Consider the following 25212-nt stretch of genomic DNA (forward strand, 5'->3'; position numbering starts at 1 on the left):
CTGATTTCTGATATGATTTACTAGTGACAGATAATACTAATGAGAATAAAAACAAAATTAATTTTCAGCATATTTACCATGTGTTTAAGGCCTATATGTCCATTTTAGTGCAAGTTGCACATTCGCAAGAAGAAACAATTCCACATGTAGAGAAAGAAATGGTTTTAAAAGTTTGCTGATACCTTCTTAAGTACAGTTAGGGTTGGATGATAGATGCTGGCCTTGCCAGTGATGTCCATATCACATGAACAGGTGTAAATTGAATATTTTGGTTATTATAGCTGTTTAGGCACTGAGTGAGTATGGTTGAGAACCATTATGACACAGGAGACCTTTTGACTCATGGTGCCTTGAGAGCATTCCCCTTGTTGGAACATTTTAAGAAAATGGTGCCATGAAATTAAGAACAAATTCCATGAAATAAAATTCTTAATTTTGTCTTTTTCCTTTCAGGACTTTTCCATCTACTCCCAAAGTGCAGATTTCCAAACACACAGGATTTAGTTCTCCATCTAAAATCTCCAAGAAGTCATGTAGTTCTAGTTTTTCTCAGTCGCAGATGCGATCATTGGAAGCCATGGAAGCAGCTTGGCAGCCTGCTCCCCTAATAAATGACAGCGCTACCTCATTGGGAAATCATTCTTTATCTGGTCAAGGTATTAGTAAAACGTGCACTTCCAGGACTGATCTATCAGATAAGACACACACACGCTGCATTGACCGGTCCGTGGAGCCAAGGGACAGCAGTGAGAGACCTAAGAAGAAACGTAAACATTTGAAAAGAGTTGCAGTTTCCTTTGATTCTGAATCATTCAGCCAGACAACATGTGATGATGCTGCCAAGACTGATGGTAGAGAGAAAATTAAAAGAAAGAAAAAGCGACATGAGAAAGCGGAGAATGATGGTGTATGTGACCAGTTACAGGTAGGTTATTGGACCTTCCAAAATTGAGTCAGTATTAGTTTCACTGTTACTAAAGGAACAGTGAGAAAGTGTTCTTTCTCTGTAAACTTCCTGTTAGAGCTATATTGCAGCTAATTCATGTTCTTTGAGATGAACCAGTCTTACAAATGTCATCATGGTCAGCCTGCTTCAGTGGTTGGCTGTTCCTCGATCAGGTATTAAATGTCAGCTTTTCCCTGCACTTACTGTATAGAACTGGATGCAACCAAAATAAGGAGGTATGTGGGATGACTCCTTGCTCCATCATTCCTTTCTCTCATTCTTCTTGGCAAGGGCTATGGTTCATCACCACCAATCTTTCTACTAGTCTATATTTTGTCTTTGCCCCGGTCCTCCCCAAAGACAGACAGATACACACGCAAACACACACAAGCGCACGGAACGATGGATAGTTTTATGTCCCATCACCCCCTAAGACCACTGGCATTTCGACCTTGCAACTGATTTGGAAAATGTTACTCTATAGCAGCGAGGGATTGAAGTGCTCGATTTCTTTTTATATCAATTCTGAGTAGGAGAGTTCTCCAAATGTTCAAAGTTGCGACAAAGTGGATCAATACTGCCAGTTATTCAGCCTACTAAGAGCAGTTTTACTGTAATCATAAAAATTTTACTGTTGTATCTGGAGCACCAATATATTAATTAATGCAGATTACTGCATTAAGTTAAATTATATCTTATTAAGCCAGTTTTATATGTCAACTTTGTCTGATACTGGTTATTTTATGTTATATTTATTCAATTATAAGCAGATGTTTGACATTGACAGGGGTTTGTTCCTATAAATAAGAGCAGAATAAAACTATCTTCGTTGAGCTAGTACTGTGATTTCTAAATATGCATTTCTAAAAACTGACTTCAGTTCTATCCTTCACCATCTGATTGTCTGGTCTGATGCATTGTTATTTTGAACAAGACTTTTAAAAGACAGTTTCTTAAGCTGTCTTCATGGTAAGAAATATACAGGGCATCCTTGATTTATAAACATCATCTCATACAGGGATGTAATTTTAAAGATCTGACATCCGAACATTTCCTATGCTTACTCATTGCTCCTTTATATTGTCCTGCATTGTGATCCGACTTGAGTGCAAAGTGACTTGTGAGTAGACTGGAGTGGAATCCACTCAATACAGTGGCTGTTTGTATCAAGTAGTGAAATTTGTTTTACTCTCATCACATTGTCATTGCTTAAAACGCTTCAGTCATTTCAGTGTAAAGGATTTAACATGATTCATTGAAATGATGACTGAACTGGGATGATTTATTGCAGGAGGAATCCGTTAAAGGCAACGTTTCACCTGAAGGGTTGATCCCAAAGAAACTGAAGAAAAAAAGGAAGAAGCATAAAAAATACACAGAAGTGTTTGAAGTAAACGACCCTACTGAATCTGCTGTGGAAAAGTACGTAAATATGACGTTTCACGATTTGGTGCAGTAGTGATTATTTTAGATACCCTGAGTCAGTGTCTCTCTCGTGGGCAGTTATTTGTCACTTTTAGCTCTTGAAAACTTGAGTTCAACATACTTACGTAAAACCATAACTAATTTTGCCATAGCAACCTTAAATTCCAGGAGTGTTTGAATAGATGGCCTGGAATGGCACAAAAATTTCCTTAATGCAGTTCACGTAGGCATTACCTTCTGAGTCCAGTCCTCATTGTGAATCTCGGCAGAAGACACTGCTGCCATGAGACCAAAGAATGTCATTTTCTAATTTTGAGTCATTGGTAAAGTTTACCATCGTGTTTATTCAAGAGTAAGAAACACCTCACCCCAGCAGCAGGAAAACCCAGCTTTAATAATATTTCTTTTGTAATCCATGTGCTGAATGTTAAAGTAACAATGAGAGTTATAGACACAGTTAATGTTCCCGAGCATATGGCATTTGAAGATGAGGGGATACATTTTTAAGGTGAGAGGTTTAAAAAAAGATAAGAGGGACACTTTTATTTTACACAAGGGCTGGTTTATGTGTGGAATGAACTTCCTGAGGAAATAGTGGATGTGGGTACAATTACAACATTTAAAAGATATTTAGATAAGTACATAAATAGGAATGGTTTGGAGGGATGGGAGCCAGGAGCAGACAGGTGGGACTAGTTTAGTTTGGGATCATGTTCCGTATGGGCTGGTTTCCATGCTGTATGACTCTGATTTCATAAACAGCTGCTTACTGATGTAATATTCCTTCTCTCAGTGGAAACCATGAATATATTTTCAGTGTCACAACTACTTATAATGTCAGAAAATTATTATCTTCTTTCATCATTAAAGAAATATGCATGGGTATTTTCACACTTGCTAATTTCTCAGAGCAGTGGAAATTTTTCATCCCATGTGTTTTGCCATACCAGAAAATAACACCTAAAGGCTAGTATTTTATAGTGATCAGGAATCATAAAATCTCAACAGTGTGGAAACAGGCCCTTTAGCCCAACAAGTCCATACTGACCCTCCGAAGAGTATCCCACCCAAACCCACTTCCCTATCCTATTACTCTACATTTTACTCCTGACTAATACACCTAACCTACACGTCCTTGAACACTATGGGTAATTTAGCATGGCACATCACCTAACCTGCACATCTTTGGGATTGTGTGAGGAAACCATAACACCCAGAGGGAACCCACACAGATACTGGGAGAATGTGCAAACTCTACACACAGTCGCATGAGGCTGGAATCGAACCTGGGTCCCTGATGCTGTGAGGCAGCAGTACTAGCCGCAGAGCCACCGTGCAGTGGAAACTCTCGTTCAGATAACTCCACAAAGGCCAGTATTCCTTCACTAAGTCATCCTTTTATTTACATATTTATAGTACATAATACCTACCCAGCGAGCACCAAGCTGGCTCCGAGAATGACATTCCTGTTTGTCTGTCTGCCAGGACTCTCTGATTGGAACTGTTAACCAGGTCCAATGAGGAAACTCCTAGTCAATGAGGTCCACTTGGCTGACTTCATTTCAATCACTACACTAATTAAGTTCTTTGCCCAGCAGAATTTAAGGCCAGCTAACTCCTCCCACAACTTGCCCACGTGATGTGCTCTGACTTGGTGCAAACTGAGAGTGGAAGATTTGGATTTTACATTTGTGTGTATCTCCACTGTTTATTGGATAAATTTACTAAGACCTGGGCAGTCCAGAGTCCTAACTGTAGAAAAGCTCAATTATTTTAATGAGTCAAACTCTGCATAGTGAAAATTAAGTGGTGAGAAAATGACAGTACTTTTACAGAAATGCAGTTCAGTGTTTGACATCAATACAAGAGACCTGTATTAATCAATGTTACTTTACAGTTGCTCAGGATGGAATGAACCGGAATGTGAAGAACTGGAAAGGTCTAAAGGACTGGAACCACAAAAGAAAAATTTGGAGATGAAAGAGAGCCAAAAATGCGAGAAAAAACACAGGAAACGAAAGAGAAGCATGAGTTCAGATGATTGTACAAATTCAGACCCTCCAGTGGATCAGACTGTCAGAAATCAAAATCTGCAAGGTACAATATTTCTTACGAGGTCTAGGTCTTTAAAGTTTCCTTCAAAAAAGAAACAGTAAACTGCTTTCATAATAATAAGGCATGATATAGGCATCCCTGTGAATTTTTCTCGTTGAATTTATATTTTGTTTTTAGTTAATATTTCACAAGACTCTTCTTGTGTACTGCAGTTGCTATTTAGCTACAACAAATGCCATTGATTTTATCTTCAAAAATAAACATTTGAAATACCTTTTGTCCCTTTGAAGCATTTCGATGTAGGAATGTGAAATCTGCTCATTACAGCAATGCTTTACAAGAATGGTCCATCAGCTCATACCCTCAGCCTTTAGGACTGTACAATGGCTTAGTGGTTCACACTGCTGTCTCACAGCACAAGGGACCCACGTTCGATTCCCCACTCAGGTGACTGTTCGTGTGGAGTTTGAACATTCTCTCATATTTGCATGGGTTTCCTCCCATCATCCAAAGGTGTCCAGGTTAGGCGGATTGGCCATGTTAGATTGCCTATAATGTCCAGGGATGTGCAGGGCTAGGTGGATTAGCTATGGGAAATGCAGGGTTAGGATAGGTGGATGGGTCTGGGTGGGATGCTGTTCGGAGAGCTGGTGTGGACTTGATGGGCTGAATAGCCTACTTCCACGCTGTATGATTCAATGATCACGTTTCCTGTTGTTGGGGCATATTGTATTATTGGTGATACTATTCTCAACTGCATTGTATTTTCTTGCGAGTTTTTGCAGCCAAAATATTTCAATTGTACCCATAATTTGCTGCGTACGAAAAAATTTCTTGTCTTTAGAAATAGTAATAGCAGAGGTCAACTATAGTACTTCACAACCCTATTCCACTGTTCAGCAGAGTCATGATCTGTCTCATGTAACTGCACTTTCCTGCCCATTTCTGTTTACTTTCCCCTGCTTCACCAAGGCCTCAAGCATACCTTCCAGATGAAGCAGTGCTTTATCTGCGCTCTACCCAATCTCGTCTACAGTATTTGCTGGTCAGAATATAATCTCCTCTACGTTGAGGAAGTGCAGCACGGACTGGGTGATTTCTTTGCAGTACAGGACAGTACGTGCTGTCCTCCAATAAAAAAAGACCCTGAGCTTCCGGTTGCCTGCCCCTTTAACAGAATCAAAGTGTGGCGCTGGAGAAGCATAGCAGGTTAGGCAGCATCTGAAGAGCGGGAGAGGCAATGTTTCGGACATAAGCTCTTCATGAATGTGGAGGGGAAGGGGGCTGAGAAAAATATAGTGGGGGTGGGGCTGGGGGGGGCGAAGGTAGCTGGGAAGGTGATAGGTGAATGCAATTGGGGGGTAATTGTGATAGGTCGGATGGAAGGGTGGAGCGGATAGGTAGGAAGGAAGGAAGATGGACAGTCAAGACGGCGGTGCCAAGTTGAAGGGTTGGTTCTGGATGAGGTGGGGGAGGGGGGGGGGAAGAGGGGAAATTTGGGAACTAGTGAAGTCGATGTTGATGCCGTGTGGTTGAAGGGTCCCAAGACGGAAGACAAGGGATTCTTCCTCCAGTCGTCAGGTGGCTTGGATTTAACTTTGCCATGTTTGACACACCACCCTGTTCCCTGGCCAACATCTTTGTCTCAGGCTTGCTGCAGTGCTCCAGCAGCCCCATGCAAGCTGAAAGAGCAGCACCTTATTTTCTACCTGGGAACTCTGCAGCCTTCTGGACTTAATATCAAATTCAACAATTTCAAGCTTGAGCACCTTCTTCTATGTCACATTTCAGCTCTTGTCATCATGTGGGCTGCTACCACACACAACCCATTGTCAGCTAATAATAGTCCCTGTTATAGCTATTCATTCTGTCCTTCATCTACTCCTTTCCAACTGTTTCTCTTTCTTTTTGGGCTCTATCTCACTTTCATTTACTCCCCATCCCTTCACCCATCCTGTCTTCTGCATAAATGCCAACCCTTTCCGAGCAACCATCAGATCTGAAGAAGGGTGACTGTTCCTGAAATGTTAAATCTGATTTCTCTCCACATGCTGCCAGATCTCCTTAGATTTTCCAGCAATTTCTGTTTCTGATGTCCACCATCCGCAGTTCTCTCGTTTTTTTGCCATAATTATCTTGGTGTGCAAAAATCTCCTCTCAAACATACTCAATGACCGAGCATAACAGCAGAGTTGAGAATTACAAGCATTTGTAACATGCAAGTGAATAAATTGCTTCCTGTCTTAATCCTTGATGGCTTAGCTGTTTATCTAGGAGTCCTGAAGAAGGGTTACACTCGAAATGTTGACTACTCCATCTCCTGATGCTTTCTGGCTTGCTGTGTTCCTCCAGCCTCCTGTTTCTCTAATGCTTCTGACGCTCATAATTGGTGCTCCACCTGATAGAAAGTAATATTTCAATTCATGTAACAACTTGCATGACCAGCATACATCTCAAAGTGCAACCTTTGAAGTGTACCAATGATGGTCATGCAAGAAACAGCCCACAGCGTGCAGACAGCAAGCTCCCACAGACAAATGCGATAATGACCATAGAGGTCTCCAGGATCGAAACAGACCCTTCGGTACAACTTGCCCATGCTGCCCAGTTTTCACAATTTAAAGTAGTCCCAGATAATCCATTCAAGTGATGTGTATTGAGGGATAAAAATCATCCAGGATAATTTCCCTGATTTTTATTAAGGTATTGAAGCATTATGCCTGCCTGAGGGGAGCCCTGCTATTGGTTATGCATTTTACCTGAAAGACAGCATCTCTGACAATGGCGCCCATTCTTGTTAATGGAGTGTCAAACTAGCTGCTTTTTGTATGAGTCCTGTGGGATTTGAATCCACAATGGTATGAAGCAAAAAGAGAATTTGGAGAAATTCAGCATCTGCTGAGAGATAACAAAGCATTTTAAGTCCAGTGAGCCTTGTTTAGAACTGGTAGTAGCTGAGAGAAGCTGGTATGTATGCTGAAGACAGGGTGGGCTGGAAGGAGAGAGTGGATAGGTGCTGGGGGAGGTGGTTGCAGGGGTAGTGAGTGGATTGGTGGAACGGTGCCAGAAAGAGAGAGAATGTTAGTTTGACAGAAAAAGGATAGATGATAATATACCATGAAGAATGAAGAGCTCATAATGGGGGTCATGCCAACATGATGGGGACCATTGATCTGAGTTGGGTTCGAATGTTAGCAACTGATATAAGGGAAAGAGCCTCTTGGCATTTTCTCTGCCAAGCCCTTTATATATTTTTATTGAGAGAGAATCATTGAGTCACTCCAGTGCAGAAGCAGGCAAGTCAGCCCAGTGAATCCACACCAACCCCCAAAGAGCATCCCACCCAGACTGTATCCCCCACTCCCCTATCCCTGTCACCCTGCATTTCCCATGGCTAATCCACATAATTTCCACATCGCTGGGCAATTGTCCATGGCCAGTCTACCTAACCTGCACATCTTTGGATTGTGGGAGAAAAACCAGAGCACCCAGAGGAAGGCCACGCAGACATGTGGAGAATGTGCAAATTCCACACAGACAGTCAGTCACACTTGATTCTTCGAAGTCCAAGTCCAAGTTTCCACTTTATCTCTTCCCTTTGAATGGTGTGAATTCAAATGATGGATAGTCCCCATTACAGTTGATTTAAGTTAAAGACTGCACTTGATCCCAGTAAAGCAGGTTTGTTCCTTCACCAGGCTCAGGCCTCAGTTCATTTACCCCATTGTACAGTTTTGGCCTGGGCTGTGTTTGTTATCCTTATTTCTTAAATATATTGGATATATCCCGTTGCAGCAATAATTTCATGTTATGATTTTTCTTTTCTTTTCCTTTCCTTAAGGCCTGTGTAGACTTGAAACTGCAAGGCTAAACATATCTGGCAGATAACTAGAAAGTTTGTTGATTCATAACTGAGTCTTTGTGCTTCATCTAATCAGGAGGCTAGAGGAAAGCATTTGCAATTGAGTCAAGTGCATGATTAGGGGAATGAGGGAGTGGGCCAATTGATAAGGAATTAATTATGGGTATGAGTTTTTGTAATCATCTTCCATTCCACCTTCCAATCCTCCCTTCTGTAAAAACGTCTGTTGTTTGCATTTGAATCCCACCTTCACCTTGTGAATTCCTGACATCATTGTGTGGCACTAACACTGTGCTGATTGGGACAAACTTCGAATGGATCCAGCAGTCAAAACTGGGCAGATTTAAAACCGGTGTCGAAGAATTACTTCTCAAAATGTCGTGAACCTGTGGAATTCACTAACCAGGCTATGGTGGACATTGGGGCACTGAATAAATCTGAGGAGGCGACGGACAGATTTTTAATTAGTAATGGGTTAAAGAGTTATGGGGAGCAGGTAGGAAAGTGGAGTTGAGGCTGAGAAGAGATCGGCCAAGATGGTTTTCAGTGGCGGAGTAGGCTTGAGAGGCTAAATTGCCTACTCCTGCTCCTCGTTCGTATGTTCTACGGAAAATGGACTGCAGTGGTTCCAGAAGCCACGTCAGCAACACCTTCTCAAGGGCAACTATGGGTTGGTAATAAATGTCGACCCCAGCCAGTGATGTCCACATCCCATGAATTAATTTTTCTAAAATAATCCTATGTGATGTCCTGAGACCGACATTCGACCTTTTTCTTCGCTAACTTGGATGGCTGTTAGAGTAATGAGAATAATTTCTCTTAGTTTATCCTTATATATTTAAATGCCACTTTAATCAATGTGTTGTATAGCCTTGAAGCCTGTGCAAAGGAATCTTGATTATCCAAAGGACACGGCCAGGGAATATTTCGTTCAGTTAATTGAATGCCAGATAACACAGTTGGCCCAGCATCGGGACCTTGCAATCTTGTTCGGATAGTCCAAACTTCAGTTAATCGAATGCTGGAGAATCGAGGTTCCTCTGTACAGAACAAGATTGCAGCCGAGGATTATAGTGGAGCTTTGGCGCAAATCAAATAACCTTGCATTGGAACAGATTGTTACTTCATTAACATTGCCTGCTATTCTCTGTTCAAGTCCCAGTGTTCATGTGGGACAGCCAGATAACAGAAGGGTATAAACGCTCTGAAAAGCATTCCAGTGAGGAGAGACCTGCACCTGCTGTCACACCCATTGCAAGCTTAGCCTGGGATGGGAAGAAGCAATCCAGTGTCGTTCAAGAGCTTTTAAAACACTCAAGCAACAAGGCATATGGAACTGAAGGTAGGAAAAAGTAACTCATTTGAAGCTATTTTGTTGCTTTGGAGTCTCCTGTCTTGGTAGTACTGTAAATTCATTTACCACTAGTAAATGATAACTGTAGGCATGTGCTGAAGTCTCAGTAAAGTACTACGTGAATTGCGTTCAATATTTTGTTAGTTTGATGTTTCTTGAAAACTTGTGCTTTCTGTTAACCTAATGGTAGTCGTGGAAGCGATTAGCTGCTGTATATAGATTAGTCGAGTTTGGTAGTGTGTGTGGTCATCTTGAGATTATTCTTAGTTCAGCATTTCCTTAATGATGTACACTCAGCGTGTGGTCTGTACAGTACGAAGGACATTTACAGCACAGGAACAGGCCCTTCGGCTCTGCAAGCCTGCGCTGATCCAGATCCTCTATCTAAACCTGCTGCCTATTTTCTAAACTTCTGTATCCCTTTGCTCTCTGCCCATTCATGTATCTGTCTAGATACATCTTAAATGACATCATTGTTCCCGCCCCTAGCACCTCGACTGGCAATGCATTCTAGGCACCCACCACCATCTGCGTGAAGAACTTTCCCCGTATATCTCCCCGAAACTTTTCCCATCACTTTGAAATCATGGCCCCTAGTATTTGAGTCCTCCACTTTTGGGGGGGGGAAAAAGTTTCTTGCTATCCACCCTGTCTACACCTCTCATGATTTTGTAGGCCTCCATCATGTCCCCCCTCAAACACCTCCTTTCCAATGAAAATAATCCTAATCTACTCAACCTCTCTTCATAGCTAGTGCCCTCCATACCAGGCAACATCCTGGTGAACCGCCTCTGCACTCTCTCCAAAGCATCCACATCCTTTTCGTAATGTGGCGACCAGAACTATATGCAGTATTCCAAATGTGGCTGGACCAAAGTCTTATACAACTGTAACATGATCTACCAACCCTTTTATATTCAATACCCTGTCTGATGAAGGAAAGCATGCCGTATGCTGCCTTGACCACATTGCACTGACCTGCATTGCCACCTTCAGAAACAATGGACTTGAACGCCCAGATCTCTCTCTATTTCAATTTTCCCCAGGACTTTTCTGTTTACTGTATAGTTTGGTCTTGAGTTGTGTCTTCCAAAATGCATCATCTCATATTTGTCCTGATTGAATTCCATCTGCCATTTCTCTTGTCCAACTCTCCAGTCTGTCTTTTTCTGCTGTATTTTTTGACAGTCCCCTTCACTACCTGCTCCTCCATTAATCTTAGTGTCATCTGCAAACTTGCTAATGAGGCACCCTACACCTTCCTCCAAATCATTTATGTATATCACAAACAACAATGGTCCCAGCACGGATCCCTGTGGGACATCACTGGTTGCAGTTCTCTATTTTGAGAAGCTCCATTCCACTTTTACTCTTTGTCTCGTGTTGCCCAACCAGTTCTCTATCCATCTAGTTAGAATACCCTGGACCCATGCAATGCCACTCCTTCATCAGCCTACCATGGGGAACCTTATCAAACCCTTTACTGAAGTCCATGTATATGACATCTACATCCCTGCCCTCATCAATCAACTTTGTCACCTTTTCAAATAACTCTATTAGATTTGTAAGACATGACCTTCCTTGCACAAAACCATGCTGCCCATCACTGATAAGCTGGTTTTCTTCCAAGTATGTATATATCCTATCCCTTATTAGCTTCTCCAGTAGTTTCCATACCACAAACGTCAGGCTCACTGGTCTGTAATTACCTGGATTATCCCTGCTACCCTTCTTAAATAAGGGGACAACATTAGCAGTTCTCCAGTACTCTGGGACGTCCCCTGTGTTCAAAAATGCTACAAAAATGTCTGTTAAAGCACCAGCTATTTCCACTCTTGCTTCCCTCAGAAACCTGGGATAGATCCCATCTGGACCTGGGGACTTGTCCACCTTTAATGCTTTTTCGAATACATAACAGTTCCTCCCTCCTTATGCAGACTTGACCTAAAGTAATCAAAGATCTATCCCTAACCTCAATATCTGCCACCTCCCTCTCCTTGGTGAATACCGATGAAAAGTACTCATTAAGAATCTCACCCGTTTTCTCTGACTGCCCACATATCTTTCCTCCTTTGACCTTGAGTGGGCCAATCCTTTCCCTAGTTACCCTCTTGCTCCTTATATATGAGTAAAAGGGTAATGTCCCCTTGTTTAAGAAGGGTAGCAGGGATAATCCAGGTAATTACAGACCTGTGAGCCTGACGTCTGTGGTATGGAAACTCCCTTTGCAATTGAATCCCCTATGACTATCGCCCTTCTACTCTTTTTCCGGCTTTTCTGAACAGCAGAGCCAGCTACAGTGCCATGAACTTGGCTACTGCTGCCTTCTCTTGGTGAGCCATCTCTCCTGGCACAATCCTGCTGTTTCTCTACCTTTTGGTCACCTATTCCTTTTCTCCCTCGGCAATTCTAATCTGCAGTGTGACCAATTCACTACATGTGCTATCTACGACCCCCCTCGGCATCGAGTATGCTGCAAAGTGAGTCCTTCCGCAGCTCCAGAGCCGTTAGACGGTCTAACAAGAGCTGCAACTGGACACACTTCTTGCACGTGAAGGAGCCAGGGACATCAGCTGTGTCCCTGAGCTCCCACGTTGAGCAAGAGGAGCATAACACAGTTAGCATTACTCTTCAGGATTTCTCCATCATTTGATCTTTTGCATCACCACTGATTTAGCTGACTACTTACAGATTTGAGTATGAATACTTTATAGTCCTGAGGGATCTTTCAAAGAAGTGTTTGAGATAGTTACAGATCAGCAAGTGCGTTTTTTCCCCCCTGTATACATTAATTGACAGACATGATACAAAAATGATTAGTCGGCACTTTCATTCTTCCCAGCCTGTATTTTTAAATGCTTAAGACTAAAATATCATGAACCTTTCCATTGACAACTCTGTTTTTAGTGCTGACTTGGGGTGGAGCAGTGTCGGCTGTTAGCCAAGATGCTGAATATGACACAAAACAGGCAGAAGATGCAGTTGTTGATGAATGGGATGAAGAATTTGACAGGGGGAAGGTAAGAGTTTATCTGAGAATTTGTCAGTAGATAATTGAATTCCAGTATGTAAGACTATTCAGATTTCATAAAACTGGGTGCAGATTAAACGTTGGCAATTTCTGACTTCTGTCTAATCTTTCCTCTCCCTGGCAACCCCATCTCAAAATGCATTGACTTCCCACAATCGTTCTGTCTAATCATTCCACCTGACGATCTGTTGCCTGAATTGAAGTTGACGAGTGGCTCCCAATTGCAGAAAAATAAAACTCCAATAATAGAAACAGCTGACCTTTTGCCACAGAATGATTGGGAGTGCAACAACTGCACAATCAAACTGTTGTTTCCTGCAGTTCACCTTTTCCCCATCAGTTAAACACAGTAGTATCATGGAATGCTTAAAGCAAGTGCCCCAGAATTGAGCACTTCATATTTGTCACTCATCTTATTCAGCGTGACTCTGTGCTGGAAGTTGAGAAACATTTTGCTTTTTGATTTGGGACTCTACCCTGGAGCAATTCAGAGGCACTTAGTTTGCACTCCACTGCTGAGCCTGTGTGCCTCTCTGAATAAACAAAATAAGGTCACAAATCAATATTCGAAACATAGAACATTACAGCACAGTACAGGCCCTTCAGCCCTCGATATTGCACCGACCTGTGGAACTAATTTGAAGCCCATCTAACCTACACTATTCCATTCTTGTCTATACGCCAATCTAATGATCTTTTAAATGCCCTTAAAGTTAGCGAGTCTACTACTGTTGCAGGCAGTGCGTTCCACACCCCTACTACTCTGAGTAAAGTGGAAGTCATCTCAAAGGTCCACCAAGATCACTGGAGAGAGGTTTTGCTTTTGTCTATTATTGGTACTGCCTGCAATGCTGATGTAAGCATTTTATGTTTTCAGGTTAAAAAATTAAAGGGACTTAAAAGAGAGAGGAAAAGAAACTTCAATGCTTTCCAGCAAATGCAAAACAGAAGGAATTTTTGGTCTACTACTCATTCAGTGAAGTTTTCCAGGTTTTAAAGTAAGTATTGATGCTGTTTCACTGTGTTTTACCACATGTGAACAAAGACCAGCAATGTGACATTTTTCCATTGTTACCATCAATGATTCACATCCTGGATGTAATGAGTTAATTCAGACCAAAGCTGCTCCCTTATCTCCTCAAAGCGTGTGTCCCCACAAAATTGAGTACTCAAAATGCGCTCATTTTCCAATGCAACAAATCTCAAAAACGTGTCACCCCATTCTGTTTGTGAGGAGGGGGAGGCAAGGTATAGCAAAGTTTCTGCTTGAAACTTCTCAACCCTGATCTTGGGAGCACCTTTCATTATTTCTGCAATGTCCTCCACCCTTAAACCTCCTGCATCCAAGCCCTCCTGTATAGCAAGCTTTTCATCATTACTGCATGAACAATTGTGTCTACAGCTGTTCAGGCCTAAAACCTTTATTCCACCAGATGCGTTTGTTGGTAATGCCACCTCTCGGTGAAGCATGCAGTGACACTTGATGATAACCTGAAAATGTTAATCATGTCCTTCCACAAACTAATGGTGACACTTAAGCTATCTAAACATATTCTTCTCCCTCCTTATTGTAGGAACAAAAAAATTGTTGTGAATGTACACTTTCATTAAACATATATAAGCAACAGTATAAACAAACTTTGTTTTGAGTGTTTCTAAAAGTCTCCTTCGAACAAACATTTCTTCATCACATGCCATCATGGTGGCCAGTTTTAATAGTGGTCCCCATCTCCAGCATTGGGAACATTATCTGCATTCCTTTCTTAAACCCCTTTGCTTTCTATCTCTCTATCATCTTTAAGATGATTCCTAAAATCTGTCCCTTTGACCAAGTCTTGATGTTATCTGATGCAATGTGGTGTCATATTTTGCTTGATAATAGCTTTCAAACACCCTTATTTGTTTTGCTGTGCTGAAGGGGCTATATAAAGCCGTTGTTGCAATTTGGGCAAACAGACTTGTTTTTCACTAGAATGTAGCTTACTGCTTCCTACATAACTGTGTTTGTGACTGTGAATATATGTGGGTGACTAGGAATATACCTGTGGCATTTTTAAATTGAATATACCACAGTAATACAGTGAAGTTGCCTAAGGGAGAACCCACAGAGGAAAAGAGTGCTTTCAGCTTCAGAGTGCGGAGGTGTTGGTGTCGGACTGGGGTGGACAAAGTTTAAAAATCACACAACACCAGGTTATAGTCCAACAGATTTATTTGGAAGCACTAGCTTTTGGAGTGCTGCTCCTTCTTCAGGTAGCTGTGGAGCAGGATCATTAGACATAGAATTTATAGCAAAAGATTATAGTGTCATGCAATTGAAATGATATTTTGAACAAACTTAGAATGCTCTCTCGATTTGTTCAATATATCTTTTCAGTTACATGACACTGTAATCTTTTGCTATAAACTCTTTGTCTAATGATCCAGCTCCACAGTGACCTGATGAAGGAGCGGTGCGCTGAAAGCTAATATTTCCAAATAAACCTGTTGGACTATAACCTGGTGTAGAGTGATTTTTAACTTCAGTCCCAGAGTGCACTCTTGAAAGAAAATGTATGCTATCTTTTTTAAAAAAAAATTTGGTATCGATAACAATGTGACCGTCTCTTCCATCAGGGGAACATTGGATTATGTTCAACTCCCAATTATTGGATGACCTAATGTACCTTCTCTTCCTGATTCTCTCAAGTTGTTGTTTGCAAATGCCTGAATGTGTCCTAGATTCTAGGTGTTGGAGTTTTTACATTTGTGTGTCTTTTTTATTTGTACTTGTCGGGTTCAATTCCCGACTCAGGCGACTGACTGTGTCGAGTTTGCACATTCTCCCCGTGTCTGCGTGGGTTTCCTCCGGGTGCTCTGGTTTCCTCCCACAGTCCAAAGATGTGCACGTCAGGTGAATTGGTCATGCTAAATTGCCCGTAGTATTAGGTAAAGGGATAAATGTACGGGGAATGGGTGGGTTACGCCTCGGCGGGTCGGTGTGGACTTATTGGGCCGAAGGGCCTGTTTCCACACTGTAAGTAATCTAATCTAATTCTCTGAAGGTTTGCTCATGTTAATCAATTTTGTCAGATAACAATGAAAAAGGCTGTCATCAATTCTATGCGACAAATAAATAGTAAATAACTGCAGTTCTTTTCAGATTGGTACATTTATGAAATTGTCAGACAGTTTGTTAAATCCTGATGAAAGCTTATTTCAGTTACATAATTTCTGTATTTAAGTAATTGTGACAATAAGCAATAAATATTTTAATATCTAAATTGCATATTTATGTTAACGATTAAGTTGCAGAATAATAGGTATTGCATAATGTAGTTATTTTGGGATAGTTAAAGGAAAATGTTTAGAATGTTAAAAAAAGTTTCAAAGTAACACAAATTAGTCATGTCTTTATGTACTTAATATCTTTGCTTACTTTTGCAGAGGAACACAGAGTTCAGTTAGTTGAACATGTCCACAGGCAGAAGCAATGCTAAGAACTTTTAAGCGATGCAGACCTACGTTCAGTGTCTTTGGTTTGAACAATAAGACTGATGCTGAAGCAATTTGTGGTGGCCAGCAACCCATACTAAGATGTCTGGAGGAGAGGCTCAATGGTTGCAGTGTGAGACTAAACCAGCCATGAACTGAGGATCTGCAATTGAGTATGGATTACATTTCTAGAATTCTTTGAAACTCATCGCGTCCAAAGCAAAAACTTGATTCAGAAGTCCATAGAAATGCAGTATGTTAGATTGTTTCTGGTTTATGTGACAAAATGCAAAATTGCATTGCCAGTTTATTAATTTTCTCTTGCCCTTGGAGGAATGAAAACGGAAGTCCTAAATTGCACGGTAGCAGCTAGTCATGATATTCAGTTGCATTACTCCATGTTGTGTGCATTTTGACCAATTGGTCATGGGAAAAATGTCCCATTTTATTATAGATACATTCAGATTCAACTGATGATCAAACATAAGAAGTAACAAGCTAAATCCCTGCATTGTGGAAGTTCTGCACTGTTATCTGCTTCTGTTAACTGGCTATTTTATACCTGTTTAGTTGAATATATAGTTTTATATACAGCGCAAGATTCAAGCATTTCCATCATTTATATTGAATTGTGTCAACGTTTACCTAACCCCATTTAGCTAAATGTTTCCTCTGTAGCTGCCATTTTTCCTTTTTGTTTTGCCTTGCATCTCTTCTGCTGAATCGTTGAAGTAAAAAATATATTTTCCCTCTTTGTTTTGCATTGCATGCCATTTCCAAGCAATTAAAGATGATTAGCCTGCTCTCTTCAGCCCCCCCCCCCCCCCCCCCCCCCCCTCCAGGTGTCCCAGTTCACAATTTAGTTTCTTATTCGATTAGTCTGCAGTTTCACTTTATTTAATGTATCAGGTATTGAATCTGCTTGACAGTTCGTAAAATAAGTGCCTATAAAATGGATATCATTTGGTTGACCTTTAGAGAACAGTAAGGAATTAGCTGTGATTAACATGCAGCATTTTGAGTTTGCCAAAATGCTGCATGTTAGCATTAATTTCCTTTTGCGCAATATTAAGAAAAAATGATCTGTTAGGTGTCAAAACAGTGTTCTCTCTGTTTCCAGGAAACTTGTTAGAATAAGGTTCTGAATGTCAAGATTAGTTGTTTAGAAAATCAACTTTTCCAGTGTCATATTATTGCTATTGGGGATAATGGACACCTCCAAACGTTTAGTTCTCAACCTGTGTATTAGGATAGTTTCAATTCCATTTAATCATACTTCTACAGTGTGTATATTCATTACTGAAGGTACTTGCTATTTTTCCCAGCAGAGTACTCTTAACTGAAACTGTGTAGAATTGGTACTCTGAATAGAAACCAGACACTGGGAACAGTCAGTACACATTAAAATGTAACTGTATATGTTGATCAATGATTTAGTGAGAATGTACAGAACCTGCTGCTTTACAGGGCTTCAATTTAGGGTTTGGCTTCCCTTTGCTTCAAATCTTCAGCTCTTTAAACCAAGACTCATTACCTTTCATTAAATAATAATTTCCTGTAAAATACCTGTGTTTAGGTGCTTTAGGATATTAGAAGAAAGAAATTATCATTATACTGATGTGAAATATGTTAATATTTAAAAAAAAAGGTGGAGTTAGAATTTAACAATACTTTCCTGTGGAAAAGTGTATTTTCTAATGTTTAACTTATCAAGAGTTTACGTTTTGTTTGTTAAAAAAAATGTATTTTAAGAAGTTACAGATTGAAGTGCCACCTAAGTTCATATCTTGTTTAAACTGTATTGAAAGGATTTAAATGTGTTTTCAGAATTCTGAGCAAGTAAAGGTAATCTGCTAGTGTTAATATTTGAGCAACATAATTGAATTTAGTTCAATGGAATGTTATTTAGGTTTCCAGTATCAACTAAAATGACTTGTTAAAATCAAATTTATGTGGTTAACTGGTTAGTTATTTTTTTGCAAAGAGGACATTCAAGGCTACAAAGCTATTATTGAACTTTACTGACATCAGGCTGAACTCAATTACAATTCTGAGGCATATCATTTTGGGGGTAAAGGCAATGTCTGCTAACTTGAATGTATTTTGCTTTCTTTGATTCTGTAACATAATTTTGTATTAATTTGCATAGCACTCAATGGTAAACATATGCCTCCATTGAGCTAAAATTCAAAGAGAGACATTTCATGGTTAAATCAGATATACATATTGCTTCAAATAAATTTCAGTTAGGAGTCCAACCAGTGTTTCAGTGTTCAGATTTGTGCTTTTCGCAGTAATGGCTCTGTTAAAAAATATACTTCAATGTTAACTGTTAGACTCTCAATAGAAATAGTAAATGGAATTATTGAAACTGAAGCACAGCAGCATCTATATGTATGTAAACCATTTTTTAGTTTGCCTTTTACCCATGGTCTTACATCGATATTTATTCTTGTTAAAAGCCATGAATGGTCGAGTTTACATCAGAAGTGAAATAATCTGTTTAGCTGAGAATATTATATTTTTAAAAAATTTATTGTCTATTTTTCATCTGCAGGCCAGGCTTTTTCATTTTATGAAGTAACGGTTGCATATCAATTAATTATTAGTATTAATTTTGAGTTATAAGGCTTGGTCTCCAGTCTGTCATTACTAACTACGCAAAGTGGTTCACTATGCTGGATGCTGAAAGTTGCTGTGTTGAAGTTCAAAAATTTAATCGTGGCTCCTGCAATTTTATGTTTGGATGCCGCTGCTTCTAAAGGATTTGTTAAATGGTGGGGAATACTTGATGCATTTTCTTTCTTTGTGTGAATCAGTGAGCATTCTAGTGTTGTGACCTGACTAAAGCAGTCAGCCTCTCTCACACTCACTCCCATCCTCACTCTCACTCTCACTCTCACACTGTCTTCCCTTCTCATCCACAATCTGGGTTAATAAGACTATTATTCATTTGTAATTTTGTTCTGATAAGTTTGCTTTGTGTACATTCATCTAAACGTTAAGCTGAAAATCACTGTGTAAATTGGCACTAGGACCAGAAATTAGTTTTGAAATATTGTCTAAAGTAATAAGATGGACTGAAGCTGTGTTGCATGGGTCAGTTTTGTTTCCCTTTTCCTTTTGAAAATTATTTTTATATTTACAGGACTGAAATGTTTTATTTGACAATTATTTATTATGTTAAAATGTAGAAGCAGTGAAACTGGTGGGTGAGGAGAGTTTATGATCTGTCATTCAAGACCTTGAGAGTGCTCATGAATAGCCAGAATCACAGAAGAAGGCCATTCAGTCCATTGTATCTGCATTACTCTCCAAATTAGAATCATGACTTGGTGCCATTCTCTTGCCTTTTCCGCATATGTTTAAATATTTTCTGTTCATCTAATGCCCTCTTCAATGCCTCAGTAGAACTTGCCTCCACTACACTTTGCATCCCAAATCTGAACCATTTGTTTTTTTTTATCCCATCACATTTGCTTCTTTCTAAATTTACTTTCTGTGCTTTGTCATTCCCTATCCTTTTATGAGTGGGAGCAATCTCTGTACCTCTTCTAAACAGCCCCCTCGTGATTTTTAAACCTGCCACCTATCTTCATTGCTGTTGTTGCTGTAAAGGAAGCAGTGACAACCTCTCCAATGTATCCTCAAAACTCAGTTTCTCATCCCTAAAGTCATTTTTGTAAATCTCTTGTGCAATCTCCCTCTTCAATGCCTTCACATCCTCCTTATAGTTTTGCACCCAGAATTGTAATCCAAGCAAGACCGAATCGAGGGTTGTAACAACTTCCAGGATTACCGCCTTGCTTTTTTTTTCGATTAATAAAACCCAGGGTACTATATACTTCATTAATTGTTCACCCTACCTGTCCTGCCTCCTTCAATGCTCTGTGCGCACACATATCCAGATCCCTCTGCTCCTGCATTACTTTAGATTTGGGCCCTTTTTGTTTTATATTGCTATCCATATTTTTAATAAAATGCATCTCCTCACCTTCTCTGCAATGAATTTCAGCTGACATTATCTGTCCAGCTTATCAAAATTGTTTTGAAGCTTTGTCAACCTCACAGTTTGGTACAGCATTCCAATGAATCCTATTCCCCAACATTATTCCCCTTGCCCCAAAAGTTTACCTCCCTGAAATGTTCATTTGCTTTGCCATTTGAAAACATTGTTGATCTATGCTTTACACCAAAGTCATAGGTGGCAAGTTTCAGATCATTGCCATCTGCTTTGTTTAAAAAGATTTCTTCTTCAGTGTGGTTTGTCTCCATTATTTCGAATGCCTCTATACCTCTTGCACTTCCTTTGCTTCAAACAGACCAAACCTATTTCTCCAATCTCATCTTGTAGCTAAAAATTCTTCATCCTTGGAACCATTCAAGCAAATCTCCTCTTAAGTGACAACGCACACTTGCAAAGTATGGTGACCAGAAATGGGTATTAATCTCTAGTCGTGACCTACAATCAAAACTTTATAAAGGTTTAGGATAACTTCTCTGCTTTTATGTAAGATACCTCTGTTTACGAATTCCTAGATCCCATCTGCTTTGCTGATGACACTCTTAATTACTCCTGCCACCTTCAGGCATGTCCCCTGTTTCTGCCCTCCCCAGGGTTCCTCTCCACGGTTCAGCAATGTAATCACTTGGTTATGTGTAGCGTAGCTCGAATACTAATGTGCATCCCTGTTTAACCAGTCTTAATGTTCAAGTCCACTATTTAAATGCTTCTTGCACAGAGCTGCCAAAGTTGGAGAATAGAAATTGGACTATGTACTCCAGAGATTAAGTAGAGAGCTATTGTACTTGTTTGTAACTTTCTGCCTTCTGCTGCTACCCCCTCCCACCTTACCAAACAGCCCAACACAAATTAAAAGCCAAGTGTGGAACAAACTCAGCAATTTGGAAGAAAAACCATGGACCTGAAATATTAACTCTGTTTCTCTATCCACAATGCTGCCAGATCTGTTGCATTACTTCTGCACTTTGTTTTTATTTCAGAATTCCACCATCTGCAGTAGTTTTATAGTTGTTTCAACATGAACTAACTTTTTTCAAATTTGTTTAGCATCAGTAACAGTGGTTTGTATTGACTGTGTCATATACATCATAGAAATAGACCATCTGTAGTATTTGTTTCAGATAAACCAAAATAACCTTGTATGGACTGTCCCATTCTTGATTCACTCAGTGCAATATTGCTTTTATGCTGAGAGTTTCTGTGCTTCAACTTGAAGCAGACAAAACTGAATTGGATGTTGTTTACATTACTGGTTAAAAGTTCTTTCTGTTTCAGTCACAAATAAACCAAATAGCTAAGTTAGAATTGTGCTTTCCTAAAATTGAATTTGTAGTGCAAAATTTAATTGTCATATCCCTTAAATGAAGGGGCTCCAAATGGAAGAGTGAGAACTATAAACAACCCAGCTCCCTTCCAAAAAATAACTTAGGTCAAGATAAAGATCTATTTTTACATTTAGACATTGATATCTCATTTATAAAATCAGGTTTAGGCATAGTGTTACCAAGTTTTAATTTGTAGTTTCATTATGCTCTGTTATCAAGCACTCCTGAAGATGCATGTGATTTCTATTGCCACTAAGATTTCCACCACATAGGTCTCATATTGGTAAATAAATCAATGAACTGTTTTTAAACTGTGTTCCCACTGTCCCCAAACCTGTTCTGCTCACTGTTGAATATTGAAATGACGAAGGGTTGCGAACATAGTACAAAGTTAAAGCAGAATTGTTTTCTAGACCAATTAATTTTAATCCTTTTGTACAGAAATTATTTATCACTGGAATGTAATGTCCAATATTGAATATCCATCATCATAAAATGTTTGTATGAAAATGTTGCCGATCTTCTGACCTGAAAGAGATCTATTTCTTTATAAAGTACCAAGTTGCAACTTTAGTTTTTGGTGTTCGATTCTGGACTGTATAGAAAATGCTGATCTAATACCAGAATTAGTATTGAATATCCTGTGCTTCCAATAAGCTTAAAGCTAAAAAGTGTGATGATCTCCTTTAATGTATTTCTATGTAGTTGCCATGGTTTCCATTGCGTCTGACCCAGTCTGAAAGCTGTTTGGATTGGCAGCTGTTAGTTATCAGTAGTTAGTTTAAAAGACTATACTTAAACTGTATATGGGTCAAATTATTGACTAACATCAATGCAGTTAACATAGGCCACTGTTTCAGCATTTCAGGCTCTGATCATATGTCTGTTACTGTGAATTATCTGCAATATATATCTACTTTGGTATTCTGATTTTCCTTGTAATCTTGATGGTTTTGAACACTTTATTGTCTGAAGATTTCTCCTTCTGATTGTGTTTAGTCTTGACATTGTGTTTTTTGCCTTTTATTGATAAATTGTCTCTTGAAAATGCGTACAATAATGTTGTCTCTGTTGTGACATGGATAAAATATATGCACATTTACATAGATTTCCTGTGTTTTCATCACTTTTTAAAATTAAATGTTAAACCATTTGTTCTGATAATTGCATGCTTTATCCCCAACATCCTCATTGCTTTCATCATGACTTTGAAACAACCTCACCACTTTTGGTAGTCTGCGACAATTTTGATCCATAGACCTTTTGGAGAATGAACCAAAATGCATAGTCTCAAAGGGGAATGTAGTCACTATTTGAAATCTGACTGTAAGTAAAACTAATAAATTTTTACCTTTCCATTGAGTTTGAATTAAAATTTAATTCTTTAAAATTTGGCTCCATACACTGTTCATTGAAAAGATTTTTAAATGTTAGAAAATAAATTGTTTTAACTGAGGCTAAAACGTTAAAGCACTCAATATTCAGCTGTTAGTTCACCTGTTGATCTATCCGTTACAACAATGGCACAGTATAATTTATCAAGTACAGTCTGTGTACAAAATTATTAGCTTAACTTTGTTTTTTTTAGTGGCCACCTTAAGAATTCGCAATCCTGTGACAGACATGATGAAAGAGACAGTGTACCAGCAACCTTAAGCAGGCATTTAACAAAGCAACATTTTCTTGCCTTATTTTCCACTCAATACTTAAAATATGGTTAGATTGGTGGAACAAGATGATGCCCTAACAGTATTCCTGAGCAGTGCTGATATTTGTCCTGCTAAATTCTCTGGGTGGACTCAGTCACTTACCAGTTTTCCTGGAGAGAAGGAAGCTTTCTTAAAACTGTCACACTTGTTAAATTTCTGATCTCCAATGCATGAGAGAGGGTTCATCTTTGTCTGTTGCGGACCCATTGATTGTTATATTGCAGATCTCTTAAACAATCTTGTGATCTACTGGAGCTCTGCTATTTGGATTCAAGAGCAGGTAAAGAATGGGCAATAGATCCTGGTCTTGTTCGCAATGAACATATCCTGTGATTGATTTCAAAACTTCACTTGCTCTTGTGAATATCATGTTATGAATAAGTTATTGAATATATGCAAGTTTGCAGTTTTCGCTACAATTCTGATGTTTTTAATGAATGAGTGAACTTTAAATCAGAAAGAAATTTCTTTACGATAAACTGTTTGACCTCTGCAGTTTGGATTATAATTCTGCAAAGAAGTTTTTCTGGTCCAGCAAATATGCCCATTGTTTAATATGCTTTTTTAAGTGTTGTATCAATATTCAAGATGGTGCTGCAAAGTTGATTGAAGATGCATTGTTTTGGAGCACTTAAGAATTAACAAACAAAAACCACAAAAGAGGAATCTGAGGTACATTGGAAACCAATAAGTTTGAGTTGTGATGGAAAGCTAACCCTTGATATCAAAACAAAATTTGACTCAGTGGAGTTCACAAGACGTCAGTGTTTAGGACCCTTGCTCTTCTTGATGTGTCTTCATGAGCTAAACTTTTGTATACATTGCACAAGTTAAAATTTGTAAATGATCTGAAGTTGTGTGAACAATGAGGGAGATGGTGCAGAATTTCAAAAGAGCGTATTCAATAGTCGGTGGACAAGTACTGGATGAAATTTAGAGACATAAGACATGATTCATTTTGGTAGGAAAAGTAGGAGGAAGTAATATAAAAGGAAAGATACACTCTTTAGAATTGTAACAGCAAAGGGACCTTGGTACCAATTTCTGTTTTTCAGCGATGTAACAACTTTGACTTTTGTTAATTAAAGATACAAAGTACAATAGCAAGGAGATTATGCTGAACCTCTTACAGAACGTCAGTTTGGCCTCACCTGGTGTATCATGCCACACTTCAAAAAGGATGGCAACCATTCAAGAAGGTATGTAAAACAATTTGTGACAATAGTGTGTAAAATTCAGAACTGTTAGCAGATAAGACGGAGGTGTGATTTGAAAGAGGTATTCAAAATCATGAGGGGTCTGGAGAGAGTTAATAAGGAACAGCTTCCCATTGGGAGTATGAAACGAGGACAGAAGTTTGTGATGGGCAAAAAAAAAACGATGCCAGGTGGAAAATCATCTTCATATAGAGATTGACTAAGACTTGGGGAATGTGCTGCCCATGTGTGTGATGAAGCATTCAATGGAAGCATTTTGGGTAGTATTGGATTATTAACTGAAAAGGAAGAATGTGTAGGGCTACAAGGAAAACTCTGGATCATGCTACTAAGGAAGTCACTCTATCAGAGCCAGCACACTGACAGTGGGTCAAATAGCCTCTTTATTTACTAGCACAAATCTAAACTACACAATTTAGAGTTATGTGCAAGAAAGGAAGAAGTTGTCATCATCGGAAGCCAAACATTATTGCAGGAGTTACTCGAGTCGTGCCATTGAGTCAATCATATTCAACTGGTTTGAAGGCCACCTTCCCTGCACATAATGTCCGATGTGCTGCTGTTTTGATTATATGACATTCATCATTCACAACTTAGCTACTGAAGCAGTCTGCCTCTATATTTTGCAAGACCTGGACAATGTTTGGCTTGAACTAATTCCTGGCAAGCACCATTAGAGCCACATAAGTACCAGAAAGAAGCTAAATATCTCTGCAATTCAATGGTAATACCATTGCTGTTTTCCCCCTATATCAACATCCTGGGAAACACTATTAATTGGACCAGCCAA

General features: G+C 39.4%; 1 protein-coding gene across 2 annotated transcripts in view; it reads left to right on the forward strand.

Moving 5' to 3' along the window:
- usp36 (ubiquitin specific peptidase 36) overlaps positions 1-22807 on the forward strand; it is an 87789-nt gene extending 64982 nt beyond the window's left edge. For both annotated transcript variants that reach the window (XM_043714918.1, XM_043714917.1), the window contains exons 15-21: positions 454-925; positions 2238-2368; positions 4269-4468; positions 9445-9630; positions 12550-12662; positions 13551-13671; positions 16100-22807. In XM_043714918.1, coding sequence (XP_043570853.1) covers positions 454-925; positions 2238-2368; positions 4269-4468; positions 9445-9630; positions 12550-12662; positions 13551-13670 — 1222 coding nt within the window. In that variant the 3' untranslated portion in view covers position 13671; positions 16100-22807. The remainder of the gene's footprint in view (positions 1-453; positions 926-2237; positions 2369-4268; positions 4469-9444; positions 9631-12549; positions 12663-13550; positions 13672-16099) is intronic.
- The last annotated feature ends 2405 nt before the right edge of the window (positions 22808-25212 follow it).

The sequence above is a fragment of the Chiloscyllium plagiosum genome, chromosome 24, assembly GCF_004010195.1.
Source record: "Chiloscyllium plagiosum isolate BGI_BamShark_2017 chromosome 24, ASM401019v2, whole genome shotgun sequence".
Taxonomy (NCBI): Eukaryota; Metazoa; Chordata; class Chondrichthyes; order Orectolobiformes; family Hemiscylliidae; genus Chiloscyllium; species Chiloscyllium plagiosum.